The sequence below is a fragment of the Heterodontus francisci genome, chromosome 23 (assembly GCF_036365525.1).
Source record: "Heterodontus francisci isolate sHetFra1 chromosome 23, sHetFra1.hap1, whole genome shotgun sequence".
In the NCBI taxonomy this organism is placed as follows: domain Eukaryota; kingdom Metazoa; phylum Chordata; class Chondrichthyes; order Heterodontiformes; family Heterodontidae; genus Heterodontus; species Heterodontus francisci.
The window spans coordinates 42353249-42380908 of NC_090393.1; the positions used below are offsets into that span (position 1 = coordinate 42353249).

A 27660-nucleotide genomic window follows, 5' to 3' on the forward strand; every position below is an offset into this window, starting at 1 on the left:
GAGTTAAACCTGGAATCCTCTGGAATATTTTTTAAATTGTTTGGAATTAAGAAAGTGTAATTATTGAATGCACCTATGTTAATTTATTATGGAAAGTTTAAATGGGAACTCAATGGCAGGTTAAATACAAGAATTGTATGTCTACAGGGATGTGGAATTCGTGTTGTGATTTTATTATGTTGTCACATCTCTTCCAGATAAAAGAGGAAAATTTTGCAGGAGGTAATGTGTTTGGGTGAGAATGAGTTTGAATCAGTACAGAATGGGTAATGCAGATAACATCAGGAATTGGAAGTTGGTTTTAAGTGGGGAAAAGGGATAAGTTACGACGAAATGAAGGAGAATCGAACATTCTGTTTGAATCTCCCTGTGGCTGTGAAATGTTTACAGACTGTGAAAAATCTGCCATGTAATTTGTGAATGCTTGACATTGCTGTTGATTTTCTTTTGTTTCTTTTTGTTTATTTGTGAGAATTAACTTTATCTTTAGTTTTTGATGACAGGGATTTGAAAGATACCTGAAGAAAGAAGACAAAGTGACGTAATTTGTTTTTCTTTCTCCCTTTTGTTTTAAAAAAAGGCTTGTGCTATTTTACTCTGCGTTTAGTTGATAAAGTATTGGATGGACTTAAATTGCAAGCTGTTAAGGTTGTGCTTAAGGTGTCCTCAGTACCTTGCTCTACGGCAGCGAGGCCTGGACAACGTATGCCAGCCAAGAGCGACGTCTCAATTCATTCCATCTTCGCTGCCTTCGGAGAATACTTGGCATCAGGTGGCAGGACTATATCTCCAACACAGAAGTCCTTGAAGCGGCCAACACCCCCAGCTTATACACACTACTGAGTCAGCGGCGCTTGAGATGGCTTGGCCATGTGAGCCGCATGGAAGATGGCAGGATCCCCAAAGACACATTGTACAGCGAGCTCGCCACTGGTATCAGACCCACCGGCCGTCCATGTCTCCGTTATAAAGACGTCTGCAAACGTGACATGAAATCGTGTGACATTGATCACAAGTCGTGGGAGTCAGTTGCCAGCATTCGCCAGAGCTGGCGGGCAGCCATAAAGACAGGGCTAAATTGTGGCGAGTCGAAGAGACTTAGTAGTTGGCAGGAAAAAAGACAGAGGCGCAAGGGGAGAGCCAACTGTGCAACAGCCCCAACAAACAAATTTCTCTGCAGCACCTGTGGAAGAGCCTGTCACTCCAGAATTGGCCTTTATAGCCACTCCAGGCGCTGCTTCACAAACCACTGACCACCTCCAGGCGCGTATCCATTGTCTCTCGAGATAAGGAGGCCCAAAAGAAAAAGAAGGTTGTGCTTAAAGCAAAACTGTGTGTCGTGAGAATGGAGATGTAAAGTGTGCTGCTTGTGTGTGGAATGAAAGGATTTGTGTTAATGATTTTTTGTGTGTTTTAAGTTTTAATGTGCTTTTCTTCCTGAAATTGTGATTTTGCGGTTTCAGCACTTTAAGTTTAAAAATACATGAACAATGAGAGTTATGAGCATGAATTAACAGGGAAGTGTAATTAACAAATGTTTCAAGCCATAGAAGCCCAAGTTGTGATTGCTGGCCAGAGTCACAACTTGAGCATATTATAATAAACATTTGGGAATTTTGCTCCAGACACAATTTCAAAACAAAAAAGGGGAAATTTTTGAGTTCGAATGAACTGTGAGATGGAAACCACACCTGCCAGATGGAACTATATTAATTTTGTCATATGGAACATTATTTGAACGCTTCCTGTACATTGAACATAACTTGTTTTAAAAAGACTACAGAGCAGTAGCTGAATACATGGCTGCATATTTGCATTCTAAAAGACAGTGGCATGGAAAGACAATGGGAGTACTCCTGGATTCAACTAGCCAGATGGATTTTGTCAATAGTGATGATCTAGAGACATTGAGAGTCATTGAATGTGTAAGAGCCAGCATTCCCCTGTGCCGCACCCTCCCCCTCCCCCAACTGAGTGTGTCTGGTAAACTTGGAGGAATCCATAAAACTCACGAGAGGGGCTGTTTCAAACAGGGAGCTAGTCATATGACTAACCTGCTGCCCAACCTGGGACTTTTTGAATTGTGCCTGACAGAGAAAGGAAAGAGACTGCAATTGAACCTCAAGAAGAGAGCACTCCCTCTCTCTGTCTCTCTCTCGCTCACGCAAAGTTTGAGGAACCCACAGAAGTAACTTAAGCCTCAAGAAAGACCAGCGAAACAAGTTTGAAAGCGTACACTGGGCCCTGACGAGAATGGCAAGACTTAACTTTAATCAAAGACTATACATCCAACCCAAAATCAGTAACTGAACTCCATCTATTACTTCAAACCTTTCCCCTCCTCTGTCTCTATTTGCATGTGTTTACCGTGTATGCATGCAAGTGTGGTTGTATTGCGTATTTTTAGTAGTTTAACTGAATTAGTGTTTTAAGGTTAATAACACCTTTCTTGTTCAAATCTGAGAAAACCTGTCTGGTTGATTTCTTTACAATTACAATTGGAGAGAAGTGAGCAAGGACTCACTGAGGGGAAGCTAAAAACATGGTGTTTTAAAAATTAAACCCTGTTATGGCCATACCAGGAAAAGGCTGAGAGAGGAGCCCTAGATCCCTTCCTCACCTGGTTTTACCAACTGTTCATTGGAACTTGAAAACAAACAGTTTGAGCCTGGAACAGTTCCAGGTGTTTTGAACTCAAACTGTATGCAAGAAAAATATAAAATGGCAGAAAAGGGAGGGGTGCAACTTGACACGGAATGGTTAATGTGGCTAGTAAAGTGAGACAATATTTTAAATTATCTAGGCATTGACACATATTCCATCGAGAAACTGACTTCACAATAATTGGGATAAATTAAACACACTGGTAATGTTTAGAAGGAGTAAAATGAAAGTTCAGAGAACAGTTGAAAGGCTAGGAAAATAATACTTAACAAGAACTATCCACAAGATGGATACAGGTAAAGAGAGAGCTGGAGAATCTTTTAAGTCCATGTATGATGGAAGGATTGTGACATTGTAATGAATTTAACAAAACGCTTTTTGTGACCAGTGTGATTGAGCCAGGGAAGTTGCCATCACAATTAGGCAGGTTAAAATCAAGCAAGGGGAATGGTTGGGTATCGGTACAGCAGTCAGTACTGCAGCCTGGAATAGAAAGGACCACCACCTCACAGCAACACTTAGTAAAAATGATGTAGAAAAATAACTGTAGAATGCAGGAAAGATAACGGCTAGACGAGAGACTGTACATAATGCAGGCCAACACCCATAGCTCCGGACTCTGTACATATTTCTGATACTAACATAGGCCATATTAGTAGTAGTAGGACTCTTTATGCTTTGCTATTTGCTACTTGTGACAAGTGTGTTACAAGACACAAAGCTTAGAGCTTGCAGCCTTTTTTGAAAATAGTAAAATAGTTAATAAGGGGTTGATACTAATTGTATTTAGCTATTACAAACTACATTTAGCTTTATTAGAACCCTTCTTTGTAATATGGTAAAATAGGAAAACTTAGGAAATGGAGCACAGTATAGATAAGGATGTCAAGGTAGAGCGATTCTGGGAGATATCAAGTTTTAAAATGCTTACTTGCAGTAATAGGGCGAGACCTGCAGAGCAGACAGTGAAAAACAGCTCACGAGAACAAAATGTAGATTTATCCCGTACAGGATGACCTAAAGCTAACACGAACTGTATACGTAGGAGTTGGGGAATACCGTGTTACCATCAGAGAAAAGGAATATAATTAAGGATATGAAAAACGATGCCCTGTTCCTGAAGCAATCTTGTTTTACCGCAGAAAAACCTGTCAGAATTGGTGACCGAGAATGGATAAATATTTACCATTATATCACAGAAATTAATGTAAAAAATAAAATGAAGGGACAATTATGGGAGTATGTGGAAAGATTCGGTTATAATGTCCCACAGCTGCTCTAACAACTAAATCCCAAAAAGTGTACCTCTGCTTGCAGCAACATAACAAGTATAGTAATCAAAAAGATTGATGATTACCCCATGGTGGGAGGATTTATGGAATTGGGGCATGAATGTGAATGTTCATCCATGGATTAGGATTATATCACGTGTGTTAGTCTTCGTTCAATTACTGATAATTCTGCCTCTGCTCGTTAATTGCTGTATACAATGACACGCAAGCCCTCACAATTAACAGCGACCTTTACGAGCTTTGAAACCCCAGTGCAATATGAAAAAAGATCATTTCAACGGAATAATTACAAAAAGTAGTTAGCTTGATAAAATACTGCTGTAATTTGTACTTTAAAGGGAGAAGGCTATAGGCCTGAGGCCTGCAGCCACTATCTTTTGTAAGTTTTTGCATTTTACTTCTGCCTTGCTTTTGCTTTGCTTTTGACTTTTAAAAAAACCTACATTAAAACCTGTAGTGAATTTTTAAAGGTTACTTTGTAGACATTGATTTGAAACTAAGTACTCTGATGAAGTCAAGTAATTAATCAATCAATAGTATGAACTGTTTCCCCCCCACCCTCCCCCCAAGAACTTGTAATATATGCAGTTGTCTGCCTGACTTCTCCCATTGTCAAACTCTGCACACATCATGATCCACATTACAACAACAGGCATTGTATTCATTTCATAAATGGAAAAGATGCATAATTCACAAGCAGAGGAGATTGAGAAAGAAACCAAGAGGGAAAGAAACTCAGTTTACAACAAGGATTGCAACCCCACCAGGATTGGTGATTAATATATCAGACAAGCAACCCCAGAGAAAAATCATAGGGCTAGTAAACAAGTGCATTTTTTTCAGTTTCTTTGAACACTTCTGTTAATTAGTTATAAAAAAAGTTGCCAATAGGAGAAAAGGCTGTTTGACCATCAAGAATCATCCATGAGTGCAGATTCCAAGCTGAGTGTAGAGATTCGAGTTTGGTGAGTGGTGAGTTTGGTGAAGTGGGGGGGGGGGGGGGGGGGGGGGGGGGTGGGGTGGGTTGTGGGAGAAAGCGCTCCATTTTTCTACTTTTTTAATCCTCCAGTATTTGGTTCCCTCTGCGGTGCAGTGGAAAGAGCAGGTTGGTGAGTACCTGGTAAGCTATTCTACTTATAATAAATAGTCTGTAAAGTTAAGGTATAGCAGGGCAGCTCTGCAGAGTGGAATGTACAGCCTATGGCATGTGGGAAGTCATGGATGCACCATGTGTCCTAGACAAACACATCTGCAGGAAGTGTCACCGGCTGCAGAAGCTTGAGCTCCAGGTTTCGGAACTCGAGCGGCGGCTGGAGTCACTGTTGTGCATCTGTGAGGCGGAGGACTATGTGGATAGCACGTTTAGGGAGGTGGTCACACCGCAGGTTAGGAGCATGCAGGCAAATAGGGAATGGGTGACCGTCAGGCAGTCCAAGACAAACAGGCAGGTAGTGCAGGAGTCCCCCGATATGATCCCACTCGCTAATCAGGTTTCCATTTTGGATATTGGTGAGGGCGATGGTTCCTCAGAGGAGTGCAGTCAGAGCCAAGTTTGTGGCCCACAGGTGGTTCCACTGCACAGGAGGGGAGGAAAAAGAGTGGAAGAGCAATAGTGATAGGGAACTCATTAGTTAGGGGAACTGACGGGCTTTTCTGCGGCAGTAAACATGACTCCCTGGTGCCAGCATCAAGGATGTCATGGAGGGGCTGCAGGACATTCTTCTGGGGGAGGTGAGCAGCCAGAGGTCGTGGTCCACATTTGTACCAATGACATAGGCAAGAAGGGGGATGAGATCCTGAAGGTAGATTTTAGGGAGCTAGGAAGATTAAAAAGCAGGACCTCAAAAGCAGTAATCTCAGGATTACTCCCAGTCCCACGTGCAAATGAGCATAGGAATAGGAGAGCTGAGCGATTGAACACGTGACTCAAGAACTGGTGTAGGAGGGAGGGCATTGGATTTCTAAGAAATTTGGACTGGTTCTGGGGCAGGTGGGTCTGGTACAAGATGGACGGGTTGCATCTTAGCAGGACTGGGACAGATATCCTCGCAGGGAGATTTGCTAGTGCTGTTGGGGAGGGTTTAAAACGAAATTGTCAGGGGAATGGGAACCTGAGAGGGAGCTCAGATTGGAGGGAAGCAAAACTGGTAACTTGTCAGGGTGTGGGAACCAGGAGCAAGTATCAGAGAGGAATACCAAGGTGCCCAGAATACTGGGGGAGATAGCATGAGAGTAGAGAATAGTAAGTAATTAGGTGGGGTCAGAGTAAGGGAGAAAGTAATAAAGTTTGAATCAGGGTTGATGTGCATGTATGTGAATGCACAGAGTGAGGTTAATAAGACTGGTGAGGTTCAGGTGCAGATTGCCATGTGGAAATATGATGTTGTGGCTATAACAGAGACCTGGCTCAAAGGAGGACAGGACTGATTGTTAAACGTTCCTGGATACAAGGTGTTCAGGAAAGATAGGAAAGGGAAAGGCGGCAGAGGGGTGGCAGTATTGATTAAGGAGAGCACTGCAGTGCTGGAGAAAAAGGATGTCTCAGAGGGGTCAAGGACAGAATCAATTTGGCTAGAACCAAGGGATAAAAATGTGCAGTTACATTGCTCGGTGTTGTCTCTTGGCCACCAGCTCGTGGGAAGGACATGGAGGAACAAATTTGCAAGGAAATTACAGAGAGGTGCAAAAATTATAGGGCAGTTATACTGGGGGACTTTAATTATCCAAACATAGACTGGGATAATAGCAGTGTAAACAGCAGTGAGAGGCAAGAGTTCCTAGAGCGTGTTCAGGAAAATTTTCTACGACAGTATGTTGTTGCTAGTCCAACGAGAAAGGAGGCACTGCTAGACTTGGTTCTTGAGAATGAGGTGGGCCAAGTCGGAGAGCATTTAGGGGATAGTGATCATTGTATCATAAGGTTTAGACTGACAATGGAAAAGGACAAACAGCAATCCAGGGTAAGAACAATTAACTGGGGGAAGGCCAACTTCACGGGGTAAGAATGGAGCTGGGGCGAATAAATTGGGAGTCAAAAGCTGGCAGGAAAACTGGTAGATGAACAATGGGCTACATTCAAAGAAGAGATAGTTCGGGTACAGTCAAGGTATGTTCCCTTGAAGGGGAAAAGTAGGGCGAACAAATCCAGAGCTCCCTGGAGTTCCCCGGAGTTAGAGATTAAGATAAAGAAAAAGTGTGCTTATGATAGATGTCAGGTGGAAAATACTATTGAGAACCAGGCTGAAAATAGAAGGTCCAGAGGGGAAGTGAAAAAGCAAATAAGAGAAGCAAAGAGAGAGCATGAAAAGCAGCTAGCATTAAAGGAAATCCCAAAGTTTTCTATAGGCATTTAAATAGTAAAACGGTGGTAAAAGGAGGAGTGGGGCTGATTAGGGACCAGAAAGGGGATTTACACATGGAGGCAGAGGGCACAGCTGAGGTATTAAATGAATACTTTGCATCTGTCTTTACCAAGGAAGATGCAGCAACCCAGGCAATGTTGAAAGAGGAGGTAAGTCAGCCACTAGAGGGGTTTAGAATTGATAAAGTATTAGAAAGGCTGTCTGTACTTAAAGTGGATAAAGCACCAGGGCCGGGTGAAATGCATCCAAAGGATACTGAGGGAAGCGAGGGTGGAAATCTCAGAGGCACTGGCCATAATTTTTCAGTCTTCCTTAGACTCGGGGGTGGTTTCAGAGGACTGGAGAATTGCAAACGTTACACCCTTATTCAAAAAAGGGTAAAGATAAGCCCAGCAACTACAGGGCAGTCAGTTTAACTTCGGTGGTGAGAAAACCTCGACAAAAAATAATTTGGGACAAAATCAATAGTCACATGGACAAATGCGAATTAATTAAGGAAAGCCAGCATGGATTTCTTAAGGAACAATCATGTTTAACTAACTTGTTGGAGTTTTTTGAGGAGGTAACAGAGAGGCTTGATGAGGGTAATGCTGTTGATGTGGTGTACATGGACTTTCAAAAGGCTTTTGATACAGTGCCACACAGACTTGAGTAAACTTGTAGCTCATGGAATAAAAAGGGACGGTAATAACATGGATACAAAATTGGCTGAGTGACAGGAAACAAAGTAGTGGTTAATCGTTGTTTTTCGGGCTGGAGGAAGGTTTGTAGTGGAGTTTTCCCAGGGATCAGTGTTGGGACCATTGCTTTTCCTGGTATATATTAATGGCCTAGACCTTGGTGTACAGGACAGAATTTCAAAGTTTGCAGATGATATGAAACTTGGAAGAATTGTGAACTGTGAGGAGGATAGTGTAGAACTTCAAAAGGATATAGACAAGTTGGTGGAATGGGCAGACAGGTGGCAGATGAAGTTCAATGCAGAGAAATGTGAAGTGATTCATTTTGGTAGGAAGAACATGGAGAGACAATATAGAATAAAGGGTACAATTCTAAAGGGGGTGCAGGAGCAAAGGGACCTAGGTGTATATGTGCATAAGTCATTGAAGGTGGCAGGACAGGTTGAGAGCACGGTTAATAATGCATACAGTATCCTGAGCTTTATTAATAGGGGCATAGAGTACAACAGCAAGGAAGTTATGCTGAACTTGTATAAGACACTAGATTGACCTCAGCTGGAATATTACGTCCAATTCTGGGCACCGCACTTGAGGAAAGACGTGAGGGCATTGGAGTGAGCACAGAAAAGATTCACGAGAATGGTTCCAGGGATGAGGAATTTCAGTTATGAAGATAGATTGGAGAAGTTAGGACTGTTTTCCTTGGAGAAGGCTGAGAGAGATGTATTCAAAATCATGAGGGGTCTGGATAGAGTAGATAGAGAGAAATTGTTCCCACTCGTGAAAGGATCGAGAATGAGCGGACACAGATTTATAGTATTTGGTAAGAGAAGCAAAAGTGACACAAGGAAAAACTTTTTCATGCACCGAGTGGTTAAGGTCTGGAATGCGCTGCTTGACAGCGTGGTGGAAGCAGGTTCAATTGAAGCATTCAAAAGGGAATTAGACAGTTATAAGAAAAGGAAGAATGTGCAGGGTTATGGGGAGAAGGCAGGGGAATGGAACTGAGGCAGTTGCTCTTTCAGAGAACTGGTGCGGACACGATGGGCCGAATGGCCGCCTTCTGAGCTGTAACAATTCTGTGAATTGGGTAACAGAGTCTTTTCAATTTCTAATTGGCATCAGTTAGTGGTGCCCCATAAGGATTGACATGTTTGGTGTCCAATGGTAGGAGTGAGACAATTGGAGGCAGCATGTTCGGTAGTGAAAGCTCCAGGAATATATTCAACCAGAGTTGGCAACCCTATTTACAACAGGTGTGAGAAAATCAATGATAATACAGAAGTACTACAACAGAAACATTGTTGAAATTAGCAACTGGAGAATAAACAAGGAAAAAAAGTCATAAGTAGAGCCAATAAAATATACTTCGAGGGGGAGGAAATAAACCCTCTATAATTAATCATTAGAAAAATTGGCGGGAGGTGGGTTATAGTTGGATACAGTAAGATGTCCAAGCTTGGTAATTATCTTGTGAACAAGCTCGCTTCATTGTTGCTGAACCCCGACTGCTGAGGTAATTCCAGTTATTTCCCCATGTAATTTATTTATTTCTAACTGTCAGGGACATGATCTATTCAAATCAAATCTATCCAGAAAAGCCGTTTCATTAAGTGATCATCTCATTAACTAACAAAAATAAACCTGCCAAGCATGAAATAAACGCTTTACAATTTCTTGCAAATATTCTTCATTCGCACCATAGCCATTTTAAGAGTTTCATGGACAATTTCTCATCAGCGTGTATGTCATTGTACTTAGATGCAAGACAGTACACATATATGCATTCAACACCTTGGCTCCAGAAGTTAAACTAAATACTTTGTTGAACAAAAAACATACTTTAAAATGCACACTTTAATCAATTCCCTGTTTTAAATGTTGCAGTAAGTTGTTCTGACTAAAAGTAGTTTGGAATGCTATGGAGCATTTTATCCTGTCAGGCCAAAACACTTCACCAGAATGTTGATGCTAAACAACAATCTTAGACACCTTTTGTGTCAGTAAAATTAAAGAACTCTAATGATCTCATTATGTTTACGTGTTCTGCTTGGTGTTTGCAATAAAAATTACTAACTTTTTAATTTGCACCACATTCCCAAACACTTGCCTGTAAGGCAAACACCTCCCTCTTCCCTTAGAGATTACATTAAGAACACATAAATAGCACGCTTTACACTTCAGCGGGCCATTAACCTGCTGCGAATTAATCCCTTTTTAAAGTGAACAAGCCCACTCTATGAACAAGGTGCTGTTGTTCATTACGAAGAAATTTGCAATTCTGAAGGACTTCGACAAATTTACCTTCAGTGGTTGCAGTTGGTCCACTTGCCAGACATGCTACTGTTAACTTTTGCACCAAGAGGATTACAGAGGACCATACATAAAATTGGTATACCTGGAAAAAAAACCGAAAATTAGCAACATAAGACATTGCATGTTTAGGGTTATAATGAGTAGCTTTCTATGTAATTAAACAATTTTGTGTTTAATGTGATATTGATTTGTAAATGTATATAATTACGTTTAGAAGACTTAACCGTTCAAACATTGTGTTAATATATCCCTCCCATAGTTGAAATTCGAGATCAGGGCTGAGTAATGTTCAATCAAAAACAGAAAATGCTGAAACCCCACTGCAGGCTAAGCAGCATGTGTGGAGGGAGGAAGTTAAGGCTAATGTTTCATGTTGATTTTACAGATGAACTTATGAGGGGGAAAGGGGACGTGAAATGAAAAACGGTCTGAGATTAGGTGAAGGACAGATGATTAAATGATGGTGTAAGGCAAAAGGGGTTGTATGAAAGAAATTAGAAAACTTTATACATGGAGGCAGTGTAAATGTTTATAGGAGAGTAGGAGGGGGGAGAGGAGAATGCAAAAATCCAGCAGAATAGGCTGGGCGGTATCTTACCAGCTGTGTGGAAGCAGCTTTGGTGGCAGGTGGGGGAGGAAATTTTGAAAATAGTGCATCGGTTCAGCCACCCGACGCGTTCTCGCCTCTGGCCAGTCTGGGTAAGCAATGCGAAGTGGCTACCCACCTGGTAGTGGCAATTAACTGGCCACATTGGGCCAGATTGGGGGCGCCGCTGGGATTTTATTGGCAGCGGTCGGGCCCCACACTGCAGGTGAAGCCTGGCAAGCAGAAGGGCCACCCGCGCATCAACACGAGCAGAATTTCTCACCCACAGCCGTTACAAAAATTTCTAAATTCACTTGTAACAGCCCTTCAAAACACTCCCACAGGGGATGCTGAGACCAAGTGGGCCCACATCAGAGACGCCATCTATGAGTCAGCTTTGACCACCTACGGCAAAAGTGCGAAGAGAAATGCAGACTGGTTTCAATCTCATAAAGAAGAGCTGGAACCTGTCATAGCCGCTAAGCGCATTGCACTGTTCAACTACAAGAAAGCCCCCAGCGATTTAACATCCGCAGCACTTAAAGCAGCCAGAAGCGCTGCACAAAGAACAGCCAGGCGCTGCGCAAACGACTACTGGCAACACCTATGCAGTCATATTCAGTTGGCCTCAGACACCAGAAACATCAGAGGAATGTATGATGGCATGAAGAGAGCTCTTGGGCCAACCATCAAGAAGATCACCCCCCTCAAATCTAAATCAGGGGACATAATCACTGACCAACACAAACAAATGGACCGCTGGGTTGAGCACTACCGAGAATTGTACTCCAGGGAGAATGCTGTCACTGAGACTGCCCTCAATGCAGCCCAGCCTCTACCAGTCATGGATGAGCTGGACATACAGCCAACCAAATCGGAACTCAGTGATGCCATTGATTCTCTAGCCAGCGGAAAAGCCCCCGGGAAGGACAGCATTACCTCTGAAATAATCAAGAGTGCCAAGCCTGCTATACTCTCAGCGCTACATAAACTGCTATGCCTGTGCTGGGACGAGGGAGCAGTACCCCAGGACATGCGCGATGCCAATATCATCACCCTCTATAAAAACAAAGGTGACCGCGGTGACTGCAACAACTACCGTGGAATCTCCCTGCTCAGCATAGTGGGGAAAGTCTTTGCTCGAGTCGCTCTGAACAGGCTCCAGAAGCTGGCCGAGCGCGTCTACCCTGAGGCACAGTGTGGCTTTCGTGCAAAGAGATCGACCGTTGACATGCTGTTCTCCCTTCGTCAGATACAGGAGAAATGCCGCGAACAACAGATGCCCCTCTACATTGCTTTCATTGATGTCACCAAAGCCTTTGACCTCGTCAGCAGACGTGGTCTCTTCAGACTACTAGAAAAGATTGGATGCCCACCAAAGCTACTAAGTACCATCACCTCATTCCATGACAATATGAAAGGCACAATTCAACATGGTGGCTCCTCATCAGAGCCCTTTCCTATCCTGAGTGGCGTGAAACAGGGCTGTGTTCTCGCACCCACACTTTTTGGGATTTTCTTCTCCCTGCTGCTTTCACATGCGTTCAAGTCCTCTGAAGGAATTTTCCTCCACACAAGATCAGGGGTCAGGTTGTTCAACCTTGCCCGTCTAAGAGCGAAGTCCAAAGTACGGAAAGTCCTCATCAGGGAACTCCTCTTTGCTGACGATGCTGCTTTAACATCTCACACTGAAGAGTGTCTGCAGAGTCTCATCGACAGGTTTGTGGCTGCCTGCAATGAATTTGGCCTAACCATCAGCCTCAAGAAAACAAACATCATGGGGCAGGACGTCAGAAATGCTCCATCCATCAATATTGGCGACCACGCTCTGGAAGTGGTTCAAGAATTCACCTACCTAGGTTCAACTATCACCAGTAACCTGTCTCTCGATGCAGAAATCAACAAGCGCATGGGAAAGGCTTCCACTGCTATGTCCAGACTGGCCAAGAGAGTGTGGTAAAATGGCGCACTGACATGGAACACAAAAGTCCGAGTGTATCAGGCCTGTGTCCTCAGTACCTTGCTCTATGGCAGCGAGGCCTGGACAACGCATGTCAGCCAAGAGCGACGTCTCAATTCATTCCATCTTCGCTGCCTCCGGAGAATACTTGGCATCAGGTGGCAGGACTGTATCTCCAACACAGAAGTCCTTGAGGCGGCCAACATCCCCAGCTTGTACACACTACTGAGTCAGCGGCGCTTGAGATGGCTTGGCCATGTGAGCTGTATGGAAGATGGCAGGATCCCCAAAGACAGCGAGCTCGCCACTGGTATCAGACCCACCGGCCGTCCAAGTCTCCGCTTTAAAGACGTCTGCAAACGCGACATGAAATCCTGTGACATTGATCACAAGTCGTGGGAGTCAGTTGCCAGCGTTCGCCAGAGCTGGCGGGCAGCCATAATGACGGGGCTAAAATGTGGTGAGTCGAAGAGACTTAGTAGTTGGCGGGAAAAAAGACAGAGGCGCAAGGGGAGAGCCAACTGTGCAACAGCCCCGACAAACAAATTTCTCTGCAGCACCTGTGGAAGAGCCGGTCACTCTAGAATTGGCCTTTATAGCCAGGCGCTGCTTCACAAACCACTGACCACCTCCAGGCGCGTATCCATTGTCTCTCAAGAGAAGGAGGCCAAAGAAGACAACGTTTGCAGACCTCCAATCCTCTGGTATCTCCCCTATATCTAGTGAGGATTTGAAAATGATCCTCAGAGCATCCACTATTTCCTCCCTGGCTTCCTTTAACAGCCTGGGATACAATCCATCCGGCACAGGTGTCTTATCCACTTTCAAAGATGTCAGACCGTCTAGTACTTCCTCTCTCATCATCCCTCTCCTTTGTGAAGACAAAGTACTCATTAAAAACCTTGTCCACATCCTCTCTTGTACATCTCTGATAGGTCATACCCTTTCCTTACTTATCCTTTTGCTCTTAATGTACTGATAAAACAACTTTGGGTTTTCCTTGATTTTACCTGCCAATATTTTTTCACGTCCTCTCATCACTCTCCTGATTTCTTTTTTTACTTCACCCCTGCACTTTCTATACTCCGAGGCTTTCTAAAGTATTACATTTTTTGTGACTGTCATAAGCTTTCTTTTGCTGCTTTATCTTGCCCTGTATGCTTCGAGACAACCAGCGGGCTCTAGATTTGGCAACACCACCCCTTTGTTTTGTGGGGACATGTCTACACTGTGTCCGTAGAATCTCGCTTTTAAATGCCTCCTACTGTTTTGCTACTGACTTTCCTTCAAGTAGCTGTATCCAGTCTACTTTCACCAGATCACACCTCAGCTTTGTAAAATTTGCCTTCCCCCAATTTAGAACTTTTACTCCTATCTTTGTCCTTTTCCATAATAATGCTAAATCTAACTGCATTATAGTCACTATTTCCAAAATGGTCACCCATTGCTACTTCATCCACTTGCCAGCTTCATATCTTAAGACTAAATCTAGAATTGCACTCCCACTCATTGGGCTTATGTGCTGGCTAAAAAAGTTCTCTTGAATGCAGTTCAAGAATTTTGTGCCCTCTGTGCCCTTCACACTGTTTGTACCCCAATTGATATTAGGGTAGTTGAAATCCCCAACTATTACTGGCACTCAGCAATTTGCCTACATATTTGTTCTTCTATCTCCCTCTCACTATTTGGGGGCCTGTAGTGCACTCCTAGTGTGGCTGCCCCTTTTTTATTTGAGCTCAACCTATATGGTCTCATTTGATGATTCATTTAGCATATCATCTCTCCTCATAGCTGTAATTGATTCTTTAACCAATAATGCTACACTTTTTTATCCTTCTATCCTGCCTGAAAACTCTTTATCCAGGCATGCTGAGCTGCCATTTTTGCTCTTTAAGCCAAGTTTCCATTATAGCAATGATATCATGATGCCATCTGTCTATCTGTGCCCTCAGCTCATTGGCTTTATTTGCTATATGCCTTACATTTAAATAAATAACTTTTAACACTGCCAAATTCCTGTGCTGTATGCTTTTTAACCGTTGTCTCTTCTGTCTTTGAGTCACTCACTAATTTTCTGCTTCCTGCTCTGAATTTGTCCTATTTGAAACTACCCTCAGGTTCCCATCCCCCTGCCAATGTAGTTTATAACATTCCCAACAGCACAAGCAAATCTTCCTGCAAGAATATTCATCCCGGTCCTGCTCAGGTGTCGACCGTCCTGCTTGTAGAGGTCCCACCTTCCCCAGAACTGGTTCCAATACCCCAGAAATCTGAATCCCTCCCTCCTGCACCATCTCTCCAGTCATGCATTCATCTGGCGTATTCTTCTATTTCCACATTCACTAGCACGTGGCCTTAGGGGTAATTCGGAGATTACTACTTTTGTAAGTCCTACTTGCTAATCTCTTTCCTGACTCCCTGAACTCAGCCTGCAGGACCTCATTTGTTTTTCTCCCTATATCGTTTGTACCAATGTGGACCACAATCTCTCGCTGTGCACCCTTGTATTCCAGAAAGTTCTCTAGCTGCCTGGTGATATCTGTGACCCTTGCACCAGGGAGGCAACATACCATCCTGGAATCATGTCTGCGACCAGAGAAATGCCCATCTGCTCCCCGAACTACAGAATCCCCACCACTATTGCTCTCCTGTCTTTTCTCCTCCCTCCCTGCACAGCTGAGCCACCCATGGTTCTCTGGTCATGATTCTCACCACATACTCCACAGGAACCCTCTCTCCCATCGGTACTCAGAACTGAACACTGGTAAGAAAGTGGGATGCCCTCCGGGGACTCCGGCACAACCTGCCACATCCTCCTTCTCTGTCTGGCAGTCACCCAGTCCCTCTCTGCCTGTGCTCTCTTAAGTGCGGGGTGACCACCTCCTGAAATGTGCTACCCACATATCTCTCATCCTCGCGAATGCACCTCACTGACAACAGCTGTTCGAGTTCCACGATTCGGCGTTCGAGTTTTTGCATTTGGTGGCACTTTCTGCATATGTAGTTGTCCAGGACATGGGTAGGGTCCTGGAGTCCCCACGTGGCACAGGATGTGCATTCAACGGGTGTGAACAGCCCTGCCATGCCTCAAATTATTTATTTGCTGCATAAAATTGGGAAGTTAAATAAATACAATAAAATGGTTATAAATAGAATGAACAAAAGAGTAACCACCTACTGACTACTGGTATTTTAATTTCTACTTAGTAGATAAGACTTAAATGTTAGAGAAAAAATAATAAGTCAGCAGAAAAAAGAAAATACCCACCAGATACTCACCAACTAGCTCCCTGTGCCTCGCTGCTCTGTCGCCCCTCTTGTGCTGTTGTAGCTCTTTATGCCCCGCTCTGTTCTCACTGATTCCCAGTGAACTCTCACTCGCTCGCTCTCCCAGATTAAGATAGTACTCACCAGCCACCCACTTGTTACTTATTTTAACTCCTTAATATTTTAATAACTACCCCGATTGAAATTCCCTAGTTTAGATGAGTTAAATGGAAAATACCCACCAGCCAATCACTTATCTGCTCTCCTCTGATGTCACACCTCGTTTTTCCTTTCTGCTCGCGTGCTTTGTTGTTGGAAATGTGGAGATGTGTCTTTGCAGGTGGTTCCCGTGCTCTTTTTAAACTCCTCTCTCCCAATGTGCTCTGCTGTTGTGTCTCTCTATATGACAGAAATTGTCTAATCAAATTTACTTTAGTGAGATTCATAAAAGCATAAACTCTACAATGTGGAATCTACGTTCAAAATCTCCCATTAGAGGGGGCAAGAATGATAATCCTCAGAGAGGTATTATTTGCATTCTCGGCCATTCAGCAGAGGTAAAGTGTTATTCTTCTCTTGGAACATCCAAGCATGTGAAAGCCCAACACCACAGATATAGATTAATGACCATCTTTAATGACACAGTAACTCCTATAATAGTAGAGTTGTAGTTTTAAATGGGCCACAAACATCTTTTAAGTTGAATCTCAAGACTTTTACATCTGTGTATATTCCTAATGGGACATCTTCAATAGGAAAAGGGAAAACTGAAAGGCGTTCTGTAAACCTCGATAGAGTGAAGTAATTCATGATCATGATTTTTAAAAATCAACATTGCAACTCAAATTGCTTGCTTGTTAGATGATTCAAATTTGACTTTAAGGATCTCTCCTTGTAGGCTTTAGGCTTCTGCCTCATGTTGAACTGAAACACCACCCTATTTCCAAATAAGACCAAATACAATACAAAGTCTTGACTTTAGAATGAGAGAACCCATATATAACCAACTGAAGACTAGTCTTCAATTAGCAGTAGGTCCCTTCAAAGTTCAGATTGATGGTTCCATTGCAGAACAATCAAAACGGTCCTTTATTGGTGACTCTTCACCTTAAGTGGAGCAATGCCTTTTATTTTAACAACAGATCAACCACCAATCAAGTGCCAAATTAGATACTGAAAGTCAGAGAGCATGATGAAATCTCTCGATTCGAAGAATATTTGTGCTAGGTGAAGGGCCCACACTTAGGCTTGCTGAAAAATATGAGAACATTACCTTTTTCTGCTCTGCAGCAAGTCATAAATAATTTTTCTTAGTGTACCTATTGACTTTTATGATTTTCTAGCACAAAACCAAATGTTCTAAATTGTCAATGATTTGCCCAGCTCAGCAAAAGTATGAATAATTAAACGAGGTCTCACTATCTGGAAGCATAACCCACGAAAATTAATATCCCAGTCTGTTCCTTGAAAATGTTCAAGACACATGATGGGTTGATAGGTAAATTGGCCATTGTAAAAAAAAAAAAATTGGCCCTAGCGTAGGTTGGTGGTAGCAGAATTGAGGGAAGGTGGGGATGTGAGAGGGAAAATGGGATTAATGTAGGATAAGTATAAATGGGTGGTTGACGGTCGGCACGGACTCGGTGGGCCGAAGGGACTGTTTCAGTGCTGTATCTCTCTATGACTCTATGATCCAAACTGCCTTCTCTCAGATAGCAAACCAAGTCCAATTAGAATTTCTACCATTAAATGTGCATCTGGAAGGATGCTGCACAAACGTTTTCCGCTGTAGACTGCTTGAAGTGCAAAAGCTATTAGTTAATTCTGAAAAGAGCCAATGAAGTGGGAGCTGTGATTGACACACCCAACAATTTTAAATTATCTTTCACTGTGGACAGCCTTGTAAATGAGGGAATCAAAAGTCCATGAAATTAGACTTTGACTGGGTCCCTTCAGTTTGTGTAGCGGCTATTCTTACCTTGATTCCCAACTGAAGAAAGGAGTTATTTGCTCAATACGTCCAAATCTACTTGCTGTATGAATAGACCTACCAAGGACAGTTCCTGAATCCTTAATTATGAAGAGATAGTTTCTGGCTGAGATTTAACATAGGAACAGCTGAAAGAAGACAGAGGGTGGTGGTTGATGGCAAATGTTCATCCTGGAGTTTAGTTACTAGTGGTGTACCGCAAGGATCTGTTTTGGGGCCACTGCTGTTTGTCATTTTTATAAATGACCTGGAAGACGGTGTAGAAGGGTGGGTTAGTAAATTTGCAGATGACACTAAGGTCGGTGGAGTTGTGGATAGTGCCGAAGGATGTTGTCGGGTACAGAGAGACATAGATAGGCTGCAGAGCTGGGCTGAGAGATGGCAAATGGAGTTTAATGCGGAAAAGTGTGAGGTGATTCACTTTGGAAGGAGTAACAGGAATGCAGAGTACTGGGCTAATGGGAGGATTCTTGGTACTGTAGATGAACAGAGAGATCTTGGTGTCCAGGTGCATAAATCCCTGAAGGTTGCTAACCAGGTTAATAGGGCTGTTAAGAAGGCATATGGTGTGTTAGCTTTTATTAGTAGGGGGGTCGAGTTTCGGAGCCACGAGGTCATGCTGCAGCTGTACAAAACTCTGGTGAGACCGCACCTGGAGTATTGCGTGCAGTTCTGGTCACCGCATTATAGGAAGGATGTGGAAGCTATGGAAAGGGTGCAGAGGAGATTTACTAGGATGTTGCCTGGTATGGAGGGAAGGTCTTACGAGGAAAGGCTGAGGGACTTGAGGTTGTTTTCGTTGGAGAGAAGGAGGAGGAGAGGTGACTTAATAGAGACATATAAGATAATCAGAGGGTTAGACAGGGTGGATAGTGAGCGTCTTTTTCCTCGGATGGTGATGGCAAACACGAGGGGACATAGCTTCAAGTTGAGGGGTGATAGATATCGGACAGATGTGAGAGGTAGTTTCTTTACTCAGAGAGTAGTAAGGGCGTGGAACGCCCTGCCTGCAGCAGTAGTAGATTCGCCAACTTTAAGGGCATTTAAGTGGACATTGGATAGACACATGGATGAAAATGGAATAGTGTAGGTCAGATGGTTTCACAGGTCGGCGCAACATCGAGGGCCGAAGGGCCTGTACTGCGCTGTAATGTTCTAAAAAAAAAACAGAAGTAGGCCATTCAGCTCTTCAAGCCTGTTCTACCATTTAAGTTAAATTATGGCTGATCTGTATCTTAGCTCCAACATCCCACCTTGGTTCCCTAATCCTTAATATCTTTGCCGAACAAAACTCTATCAATCTGTTTTGAAATCTTCAATTGACCTAGCCTGGACAGTTTTTTTGGGGAAGAAAGAGCATCTTATGTCTACTATCCTGTGTGTGAAGAAGTGCTTCCTGACATCACCCCTGAACAGCTTAGCTCTAATTTTAGAAGTATTCCCCCTTGTTCTGGACTTCCCCCACCAGAGTAGATAGATTTTCTCCATCTATCTTATATAATTCTTTCGTCATCTTAAACACCTCAATTAGACCAGCTCTTAAGTCTTCCATACTCAAGTGAATACAGGTCTACTGTAAGCAAATAAAAGCAAAATACTGCGGATGCTGGAAATCTGAAATAAAAACAAGAAATGCTGGAATCACTCAGCAGGTCTGGCAGCATCTGTGGAAAGAGAAGCAGAGTTAACGTTTCGGGTCAGTGACCCTTCACTGGATGAAGGGTCACTGACCCGAAACGTTAACTCTGCTTCTCTTTCCACAGATGCTGCCAGACCTGCTGAGTGATTCCAGCATTTCTTGTTTTTATCTACTGTAAGCAACCCATCCTTAATTGAACGCTTTTAGCCCTGGTAACATTCTAATGAATCTGCACTTCACCCCTTCCAAGGGGATCATACTCTTGCTGAAGTACAATGTCCAGAATTGAACACAGTTTACAGAGCTTTATGTAACTAACATAACCTCCACACCTTTGTACTGCAACCTCCTAGAGATAAAAGCCAACATTCCATTAATGCTTCTAAATTCTTTCTTTCCTCCTGTCCACTAACTTTTGGTGATCTCTGTACTTGGACCCCGATGTGTCTCTGCTCCTTCACAGTTCCTAGCTTCTCACCATTTAGAAAATACTCTCATCTGTGTTAGGTCCAAACTGGATGATCTCACTATTTAACTCCATCTGCCCAGTTTTACCGACTCACTAATGCCATGAATGTTCCTTCGCAATTTTCTGCTCCTATCTACAATATTTACTGAGTCACCTCACACTGTCATCGATAAACTTGGATATATAGCTCTTGATACTTTCATTTAAGTCATTTTATAAATAGTGAAAAGCTGAGAACTCAGTACAGATTCCAGGGGGAATGACACCATCAGTCAATTTGAGTACATGCCCCATCTTACTACTTGGTCTCCCACCTCCTCACCAATTCGTAGAAGGCATGTTTACTCTTGCAGTTCCCCACATATAGTCAACTGTACATCTGCTCCAAAATGGGCTTGTGTCTGGATATGCTTTGTGCTAATCACTAATCCAAATCCTATCCGCAGATAACTAGTCTGTTGAACTTTCTCCGATGCTACTCCAACTTGCGTTGAACCACAATTAATGAACTTAAGTTGAATCCAGTTATCTTCTTGAGCAAGACATAAGATTGAATGTAGGAGGCATTAATGCCAGTCCACAAGATTTGCAAAAGATGCAACACAATGCAAGTGCAGCCAAGAATTCTCCAATTCATTCGCACTTCCGCACAACAAACTGGAAAGATTTTCTTTCAAATGCTGCAAAGTGCACAATTATCCTCACAATGATCAAGATTTATTTATTGATGGCACAAATTTTGACTGTCTCTTTTGGAGTTTTCTTATAAATGATTTTATTTTAAACTTTTTCTTTAAGAGTCAAGACATAATTACATTCTCTACCTGCAGAACAAATGCCTGCATCAGAAATCTATGCTTTCCGAACAGTTAAAGCTCTTGACAGCTTGGTACAAAGGAGCCATAGATCCTTGAAATTTCTAGACAAATGCTCCAGTAAATTGGGTCAGTAAGGTAGGGAGTTCTGCAAGGTGGGGATCAAGTTCAATACCTTTGTTCTCCGTAGGTCAACTAACCTCAAAACATTCATTAGAGAAATTCTCCAAGCTGCCATCATTTCTAGCACTTGCTTTGACAGCTGAGTTTCTTTGAAGGCCTCTTGCAATTTCTTGGGTTTAATCTGGTGAGATTCATATTCTGTTAGCTGAGTGCAGCCTGCTGCAAATTTATCCCTCACTACATTCAGTTCCGTTTTTGTCTCCATGACTTTTAAGTTTGTCCACTTTAATACAGGCAGACTTTCTGCATACAGATGATATTATTGCAGAGTCAATTCTACTTTTTCTTCCAATCATTTCTCCATCTTGTTGTAATAAGCTTGTAATACTGATATCTACTAGTAAGGAAAATCCTTGCTCAACTTCCTACAGGTTGTCGAATCTAACATTAAACACACCAGGCTAAGATAGATTCAACAAAATCGAAGTAAAGATTTGCAGACTATTTTTTTTTTTTCTTTTGGGCCTCCTTATCTCGAGAGACAATGGATACGCGCCTGGAGGTGGTCAGTGGTTTGTGAAGCAGCGCCTGGAGTGGCTATAAAGGCCAATTCTGGAGTGACAGGCTCTTCCACAGGTGCTGCAGAGAAATTTGTTTGTTGGGGCTGTTGCACAGTTGGCTCTCCCCTTGCGCCTCTGTCTTTTTTCCTGCCAACTACTAAGTCTCTTCGACTCGCCACAATTTAGCCCTGTCTACAGGTTGTCGAATCTAACATTAAACACACCAGGCTAAGATAGATTCAACAAAATCGAAGTAAAGATTTGCAGACTATACAGACATCAATTAGCATGTCACTCAACTCTACAAACTGCATGGTATTGATGAAATAAATTTAAATTTTCATTTTAAAAAAGCACTTAAATCTACCATTATGTGTATCCGTCACTTCCAATGAGAAAGTGAAACTGATGCAACAAAGAGATAAAATGTTTTATAAATAGACACATATATACACAGAGGAGTCATGCGTGTGTAAAAGAATTTGGGATCCTCATGAAATTTGTAGAGAATGTGCTTTCCTTTACAGGTTTTACGAATTGAACTATATCAAAAACTATATTGCCTTTAGCATTTGAGCATTCCATGAATTAACATCCACTGTGTATTAATAGAAGAACTTTCAGTCTGATTATATTCTTGAAGAGTAACTAAAGACAAATGGTTAATAAGTCCTTTCATTTAAAGTAGTAGCATACCAGGAATTCACGTGCAGTCCTCCTGATCAGCTGCTGCAACTTTGGCAGATTGGCAGGAACCCAGGATATGTACAAAAATGTGGTTTCCGCTGATGTTACAGCAGCCAACTGGGAGAACCCTAGATGTGTTAGTCTCAAATACTTTCATTTAATATACACAACATTGGTTATTTAGTTCTTGACATCAAAGTAAATTGAAGGTCTCATCAACACAGTAAAAATAAGTTTCGAAATTAAAGTTTTCTGCTTACCTGGTAGTAAAAATTAATTGCAATGGTGCAATCATTTGCATCCTTTGTTACAAGGCAGAAGACATAGTATGCTGCTGCAATAAGGTGTATGCACATTTATTTTTTGCAGACTTCAATTTTTTCCCCTTTCCTTTCAACAGAGTTCAAGATGGCAATCAGGATAGAGAATCCAGCTTAATTAGGAGCGAGAAAATATTCTATGATGGCATTCTAGTTTCAGATTCACTTTTCTCATGGGATATATTATTATTCCTGTGTTCACAGCTCAATAGACTTGCTAATGAAAACAACCCTAAGCTGCCAATTTACAAATGTGCACCCCTAAAAATGGTACAGTTCTTCAAATGCAAAATTTACCCTCTGGCATTTTCCACCCATGTGTGGAAATCATAGATCCTGGGGTACACAGAAAATATAGAATCACATTTTAGTCATTCTACTAAAACACGTGAAGCAGTACTAAATGTGTGTTGGGGAGGAGTGGATAGAGAAAGATAGAAGAAAGGCTGATGTTGCTATGTGACAATATATTTTCCTTCCATGTGTTCTGAATTTTTTTTAAAGCTTGACACTGGGCTTAAAGGCTAAATTAACCAAGGGATGATTAAAAAAAAACATTTTTCACTCTCCTCCAGCTTTTGAATAGAAATCATGATTGACTAAAATTCAGAGAGCAGTGTATTAATAAAAACATTCCTCGGCAGAGCACAAGGGTACTAACTACATCCTGGAAAATGAACACCCTCAAGTCACAAAAGTCAAAAACAATTTTCTTAGACGTTTCCAGCCACAGCTTTATCTTGCAGAACAATATGAATTTTCTAATTTTCACAAAGTCTCTGGCTTGAGTCATGCATTCCTTACTGCAACTTGCTACAAGATTTACTATAAGGAAATGTACCCGGACATTGTATTTCGATAATTTAATAATTTATTAATCTAAAAAAGTGTGTAAAAGTATAGCTCTCATCCACAAGATATATGAATGACATTAAAATGCCTGCAGGTTTATCAAACTCGCTTTTAGTGTATTTGTTTCAGCAATACAGAATTAAAATGAACTTCACTTATTTTATTTTATATAAAAGAAGCCCACAGCAAAATGCTCAGAAGAAAAAACTTCATATTGGCGTGAAATGTACAGCTTTTACATTTAAAATATACATACAAGCATGCTAGCAAACCCAGGTTATCAGAAGACAAACTGGTATGCCATTTCTGAACCTTGAATGCTCTTGAACAGAAGAAAATGAAAATCTTCTGTAAATGGATTCTGCTGTTCAACTGGGGCTTGTATGCTCAAACTTTTAAATTCCACAACTAAAATATGCATATCCATGAGAAATATACATACAACTTTCTCACATTGAAGTACATAATATAGGATTTTATCTATTGCCATTTATTTATTTTTTTGCACAAAAACCTATAAATATTACTTCACCAGAATCTTTTAACTTAAAACTTAAATAAAATGACAGAGGTCTGCGTTTGCACCTCCAAAAATATGAAGATGAGTATTTATCTTCATCAGTAAAGTCCTAGATAAAAATGGCCTTTAAATCGAAACAACCCATTTTCATCTACAGTCTGATGAATTCTGGGAGGGAGAATGACAATAAAATGGAAAAATTACAAACTTCTACTTACAATTCTCACCAAGTTAACTTTTTGTACAATTTTACAATCTTGATTTTCCTCTTCAAAAGGCCTTGTGAAATTTTTCTGATTAAGAAAAAATAGTACTGCAATTTGTCAACTTTACACTGTACACAATAGATACAAACTGTTTTGATATATCTGGTTTATATCTACAATACAAAGGAAGCCACCAAAGGTGACTCAAATGCACAATAAAATATCATTTACAAGCACTAGCTAGTTGATATTCCCCACTATATTGTCCTCAATTTCACAATACTGTTTTTTTTTTAAAGAATGTACAATTTATCATGAAAAATAAATTCTGTGTTGTAGCAATGATGACAAGTATAGTTTCAGAAGCTGTAACATAAAAATTCCAAAAAAGTTACTGATGTGGAAGAGCTTTACAATGTATGCCGCTGACGCACCAATACCCAAGAAAAGTTCTCTGCAGGTTAATGCTCATACATTTGAAAAAATTAGACGTGGAGTGAATTCGATTCTCTTGGAAATGATACTTGCTCAAAGTCTGACATTTTCCCTTACAAGATCTTCAGATCATTGATAAAAAGCTGATGATGCATCGTGTTCTTGGTCAGGAAAGGGCCTAGGTCTGTGTTTAATATGACTCCTAGTTTCAAAGTAAATTCATAATGGCATTGTACATTTGAGTGAGCACCACAAAGTGGACGGGTAGACAGGACTGGCGATCTTGTGTGGCAGGGTTACAGTTGAGCCATGATAAGGCATTATACTGTTCCAGCACAAACCTGGAAAAGAAAGAGCCAGTGTATTGGTATTCATTTTAGTCATTCGAGAAAAAACAAATTCAGGAGTTTAAAAGCAAATAATAGATAGCCAATACAAACCTCAAAACATCTGAAGTTCTGTTGGAATCTAAAGGGTGAGGATGAGAGTGCTTGCCAGGAAGTAATTCATCAGATTGTGCCAGGGAGACATGGTGATGTAAAGATGCCTACAGCAAAGAAAATGAAAACAGTAACATTTTAGTTAAATTCAGCTCAACTATCAATGTCTGTTGAAACAATGTGAACACCCCATTTTAATTATTCTAATATCCAAGGGCAAACGGTTGCTGCAGTACGTTTTCCACTTCATGAACTTCTGCACTGGGGCACCATTTCCGATCGCAGTTTCATTTAGTGAAATGCCTAAATTCTACTTAAATTTTATCTATTTCTCAATCGAAGTCATCCCAGTACTTCTTTAAGCAAAATACTGCGGATGCTGGAAATCTGAAACAAAAACAAGAAATGCTGGATTCACTCAGCAGGTCTGGCAGCATCTGTGGAAAGAGAAGCAGAAGGGTCACTGACCCGAAACGTTAACTCTGCTTCTCTTTCCACAGATGCTGCCAGACCTGCTGAGTGAATCCAGCATTTCTTGTTTTTGTTCCAGTACTTCTTTAGTCTGGCAGAACATGCATGTCTGATGCAGAGAATGTGGATGGAGAGACTGCTATTAGGTCTTCAATGCTACCTCTAATAAACCACTAGAAAAGGATGAGGTGCCACCCAAGGAACACATCCTCACCCAATTTTCTGTCTGCTGCACATAAATGCTACTGCAATGCTTGGCAACAAAGGTCGACAAGATCAGAGTATCCACTATGTGGAAATGTTCCTACTATATGGCAACAAATACTAATGTTCAATACTAGATCTGCCTGCACTCAGCATCAACCCCATTTGGGTATTTGAAATGGTCTTATTCTGCTCTATGGTAAATATTATTTGGAGTACCCATCTACCTTTAATGACTGATGCGTCTGAACTTGAATAGAGCTTACCTTTAGAAACAATGGACATTGATTTTGGGCATGGGGACAGGCAGACCAAAACCACTGAGGAAGATTCTCAGCTTTGGCAGTTGAAACAAAATATCCAAGGGCAAGCGGTTGCTGAAGTACATTTGCCACTTCCTCGTGAGCTTCTGTGGAGAGGAGCCGTTCACCTCCTTGACCCTGAAAGCAAACAAATACATAGAAAAATATAACTTCAAAAATAATATTGATTAGATTATGTTATTTAGTCATTAATCACTTTACTAACATTTCCCAATTAAGGTACCAACTACTGCACTAGATGTTAATCTGTTAATTGTGTATCAATTGTTTAATTATATGCAAGGGCAGGGTGTGAATTGGAGTCTTACTTGAGCACTTTTAAGCAGACACTTAGTAAGACTGGTAGAGGTTTTTCCAGTGAGGAGCTACATGTTTGTAAACCTTTTACTCTAAACCAGGGTTCAACTTTTGCGCGTGGGCCCACATTACAATTTTTGTCTTAAGAGAGCCAGTGAGACAATTTCAGGAAGATAAAGGCATTAAAAATTTATCTCAATATTAATCAAAACAAAAAGTACGCATTTTTTGCAACGAAACTTTAAATGAGACGATTAATTTATTAACTTACTTTCTCATCACTATATTGCACACTGCTTTAGGGAGATACCTGGCATTTTTTTTTTGCTTGCACAGGTAGTCAATGTTTGCCCGCACACTTGTAACGATGCGGAGTATTACAGATAGATGTCCATCTGTCAAGCGTGTTCTTGATCTCCTTCTCTCTCTCTGTCTCTCTCGCTCCCTGTAACTCGCCCCTCAGTGTTCCCCCCGTGTTGTTCCCCCACTTTGTGTCAGCCCCCTCTCTCGCCCTCTGGTCCCGTTTCCCCACCCGTCACTGTCTCCCCTCCCTCCCACCATCCCCCCTTCGCACCCCCCACCTCACACTCTCTTTCCCCTCCTCACTCTCTCTCTCGACCCCCACCTTCGTCCCCCCCACTCACGCGCTCTACCCTACCCCCCAACTCCCCCGTGCCCGCGCCCTCTCTCCGCCCCGTACCCCCCGCTCGTCCCCTCCTCTCCCCCGCTCACCCCCTCCTCTCCTTCCCGCCCCCTCCCTCCTCTCCCCCCCCATTCACTCCCTCCTCTTCACCCCCACCCGCTCCCTCCTCGCCCTGTCACCCCCCCTCGCTCCCTCTCCGTCCTGCCCCCCACTCTCTCCCCGTCCTGCCCCCCCACTCTCTCCCTTCCTCTCCCCCCGTCCTGCCCCCCTCCCCCCGTCCTGCCCCCCCCTCCCCCTCAGTCCTGCCCCCCCACTCGCCCCGTCCTTCTCCCACCCCCTCCCTCTCTCTCTCTCCCCCTCCTTCTCCCGGCCCCCTCTCCCTCCCCCCCTCTCCCCCTCACCCCCTCCCCCTCTCACCCCCTCCCTCTCTCCCCCTCCCTCTCTCCCCCTCTCACCCCGTCCTTCTCCCGGCCCCCTCTCCCTCCCTCACCCCCTCCCTCTCCCTCTCCCTCTCTCTCTCTCACCCCCTCCCTCTCTCT

The 27660-nt window shown here is 42.4% G+C and overlaps 1 protein-coding gene across 3 annotated transcripts in view; it reads right to left on the minus strand.

Annotated features, from left to right (window-relative positions):
- Positions 1 to 23775: 23775 nt before the first annotated feature.
- LOC137382761 (mediator of RNA polymerase II transcription subunit 13-like) overlaps positions 23776 to 27660 on the minus strand; it is a 339747-nt gene continuing 335862 nt past the window's right edge. For all 3 annotated transcript variants that reach the window (XM_068055158.1, XM_068055157.1, XM_068055159.1), the window contains 3 exons: positions 26125 to 26298; positions 25184 to 25290; positions 23776 to 25084 (listed from right to left, as the gene is read on the minus strand). In XM_068055158.1, coding sequence (XP_067911259.1) covers positions 24952 to 25084; positions 25184 to 25290; positions 26125 to 26298 — 414 coding nt within the window. In that variant the 3' untranslated portion in view covers positions 23776 to 24951. The remainder of the gene's footprint in view (positions 25085 to 25183; positions 25291 to 26124; positions 26299 to 27660) is intronic.